The following is a 3,391-nucleotide window of genomic DNA, read 5'->3' as shown; positions in this document are numbered from 1 at the left end:
AGATCGAACAAAATGTTTAGCATAATTGAGAAAGGAGGGTTTAGAAGCCTCCTTACAATTCGAACACAAGATATTCATGGCTGAGGAAGAATCAAAGAGATATGAAGGTGAAGATATCTTGGACGATCCAACAGCATGCACCACCTAAATGGCCGTAACACTTGATTTCCACCTCGTAGATGCTTTTCCTTTTTGCCTTGATTGACCATATTTGGATCACAAACACTTTGAAACCAATTTACTTGGGTTTACCAATTATGCCCGGTCACTCTACTGGCCAGGCTTCAGATTAGGTGGGAGCTGGGTCGGGTACAGAAGTGCAACCGGTTCACTTGAGCGGTCCGGTAACGAATGGTGTGGGGTTTGGATGCAACCCGCTAGAAGGCCCGCGGTGCGGCCACTCTCCTTTCTCCCCCGGATGGCGCGATGTCTCTTGCCAAGCCCTCCTCCGCCTTCCTCCGCGGGAGTGGCACGAGAACCAATATCCTCCTTCCCCTCTTCCACCGTCATCGCCTCGATGACCTCCTCTTCTCCTCCTCCGCCACCGCCGCCGCCGCCGCGGCGGACGAAGGCGAGAAATCGTCTCAAAGATGCCATGTTGTGGTCGAATATCTCATCAACTCGTGTGGCCTCTCCTCCGCGGAGGCTTCCAAAGCCTCCAAATCCCTCGCCCACCTCAAATCTACCGAGAGGATAGACGCCTTCCTCGGATCCTTGAGAAGCCACGGTTTCGACGACGCCAGTCTCAGAACGGTCGTATCTCGCTACCCGAAATTGCTCAACTATAGTGCCGAGAGGAATCTGGCTCCAAAGTTCCAATTTTTCCGGGATCTGGGATTCTCTGGATCCGACCTCAGCCGGTTGTTCCTCTCAAGTGCCAATGTTTTTGGCCTCAGCCTCCACCGCACCATCCAGTCCCGGTTGGATTTCTGGATGCGCCTCCTCGGCTCCAAAGAGCACCTCGTGAAGCTCCTCAAAAGCAACTTATGGGTTATCAACAACAGCATTGAGAGGGTCATCATGCCCAATCTCTCACTGCTGCGGGAGTGCGGCATCTCAGATCAAAGGACGGCTTGGGTGCTGCGGCGGACCCCCACATTCATCTGCAGGAGTCCGAAAAAATTCAGAGCTTTGATTGAGCGGGTCGAGGAATTGGGGGTACCCCGCAGCTCGGGGATGTTCTTGTGGGCTCTCTGGGCTCTGAGCCGTGTCAGTGAGGCCAAATTCAATGCTAAACTCCAAGTCATGAGGAGTTTTGGGTTGTCAGAGGTTGAATCCTTTGCTGCCCTCCGCAAGGATCCAAGATTTCTTACGAATTCTGAGGAAATGTTGTCTGCAAAGATGACCTTTTTGGTAAAGGAAGTTGGTTTTGAGCCAGCGGAGGTTGCCTTCCGTCCGAAGCTCCTCACGTTCAGCTTGGAGAAGAGGTTGATGCCTCGGCATCGGATCATGCAGATGTTGAAGGCGAGCGGGTTGCCTTGTGGGAAAAAGCAGTTCACCACTGTTCTTTCTCCTTCGGAGAAAGTGTTCAGAGAGAAGTATGTAAACCCACACAAGGAAAAGGTTCCAGGACTATTAGAGATGTATGTTGCTGCATGTGGCAAGGGAAGCACCATTTAACTTTGGGTATTCTGATGTGCAAACACCTCTTTTTGTGTTTCTCCCGGCAATGCAATGAGGTATTACATTGGACTCCTTCTGAGTGATTGCATTGGCAATGGAGTTATCCAAACATGTTTGGCTAAAGTTGTATGATTTTGATATCGACCTTTTAGGGAGTGTTGTTTTGTTGATTTATGCATGAAGGCAGTGAATTAGACAATTGCATAGAAGAGAATCTGAAGAGTTTGTAGTTCAACAGTTGATTGAAGATGTTAACGTACGCCCCCTTTGCTAAAATTTATTGATCTTTGAAAATTTTGGGATTCACAGTATCAAATTTTCCAGTGAAAATGTCAAAAATTTGTAGTTGTACCATCTTTCAAGAGAAAGCTACTTGATGAGTTCCATAGCAACTACTAATGTATGTTATTGGAGGCTGAATGTTAAGGAACATGAATGCTATCTTGTAATCCTTTTATCTGGGATGCATGCCTAATGGAAAGTTCTAAATTTGCCATTCTAAGTTATTCATAAAGAATATGATGCTGCCTTTGCACAGCAGTGGGCTCAACTCTTTTGTTCAAAATCAGTAACTTGCTTAAAAGAGGCTTGTTTCAGCATGAGTTTTTGTGGAACATCAAATAATTGCAGACTTATGTGTGATTCTGATTGTTCCATGAAGGATGGACTGTTATGCTAACATATTTTCTATTGCTATATTTATGTTTTTCTATGGATTTATTTGTCTATTTGTTTGTTCTTATATGTTTTGGTATAGCATTTTATGCTTTTTTTTTTTTCACCTGTATATGTGGTGCAGGCTGTTCCTTGCCTTGTTCTTTTATTGTAAGATCATGTATTGTACATGAAATACTTTGCTTACTGAAGGTTGGTGGTGTTGGTGTTTTCTATTTTATTGATGCAAACTGGCAGTGTGACACTGTGAACGACAAACAAAATCATTGCTTGTCATAGTTGGGCATAACTAAGTTTCAATACATGCCAGGCATTAGAGTCTGGATACATGCCAGGTTTTGAGTTTTCTAATGTAGATTTAGCTAAAGTAATTTTTGATTAACTTGGTATACATTAGCAAGATAAACAAAGGAACCCTTAATATTGAGAAGTCTGCAGATACGGTAGTTTCATGTCAAATGAGATATGGTGTTGCTTTCAAATAGTTTATTGTAAAGCAAGTGATTTCTTGTCAATGTTATACAAACTTACCTGTCATTCTCCCCAAAAATCTCAAGGTTTCAGTTCGCACTAGTTGATATATTTGTCTCCATTTTTGGTTAAGTTTGAAATACGATTTCATTTAATATATACCATCAATCCAAGTCAAAACGATTCCTTTTGAATGCACACAATCTGAATTCCTTTAAAAGATTATTTTTGTGGTCCCATTAGCCACATTTCACAAATTATATCGGTGCTATATGCAAATATAGATATGGATATTTTTGTTATTGTTAACCAAATAATGGTTGATATCCGCATGTCACATTCTTGTGTCTAGTTCTATTTATGTTTCAGTTCTCTAGCATAGGTTTATTAAGGTAGCATACTGTGAAAAGGAGAACAATGGACGTGCCTTCTAATTTGTTTTTTCCCTATTAATTGTCTCAAGAACATCTCCCATGGTGATCTTTTTTTTCTTCATTTAGATATTATCATCTCTGAGATCATGACAGTAAAAGCGATCTAAAATATAACAGGACGAGTGCCTAATGGTTGAAAGAAAGGGAAATCCATGTTTCTTGTCAAAGGTGGACAAACCGGCGTCTCA

General features: G+C 42.7%; 1 protein-coding gene across 1 annotated transcript; it reads left to right on the top strand.

Moving 5' to 3' along the window:
- Positions 1-408: 408 nt before the first annotated feature.
- LOC105056511 (transcription termination factor MTERF8, chloroplastic) lies at positions 409-2,119 on the top strand. Its single transcript, XM_010938724.4, has one exon. It carries the CDS (start codon positions 427-429, stop codon positions 1,618-1,620), a length of 1,194 nt encoding a protein of 397 aa, XP_010937026.1. The 5' UTR covers positions 409-426; the 3' UTR covers positions 1,621-2,119.
- Positions 2,120-3,391: the final 1,272 nt, after the last annotated feature.

The sequence above is a fragment of the Elaeis guineensis genome, chromosome 13 (assembly GCF_000442705.2).
Source record: "Elaeis guineensis isolate ETL-2024a chromosome 13, EG11, whole genome shotgun sequence".
Lineage (NCBI taxonomy): Eukaryota > Viridiplantae > Streptophyta > Magnoliopsida > Arecales > Arecaceae > Elaeis > Elaeis guineensis.
This window is presented reverse-complemented; position numbering and strand designations above follow the sequence as displayed.

What these genes read in the sequence shown, in the direction of transcription:
- LOC105056511 (XM_010938724.4), top strand. Translation starts at nt 427, where the DNA reads ATGTCTCTTGCCAAGCCCTCCTCCGCCTTCCTCCGCGGGAGTGGCACG.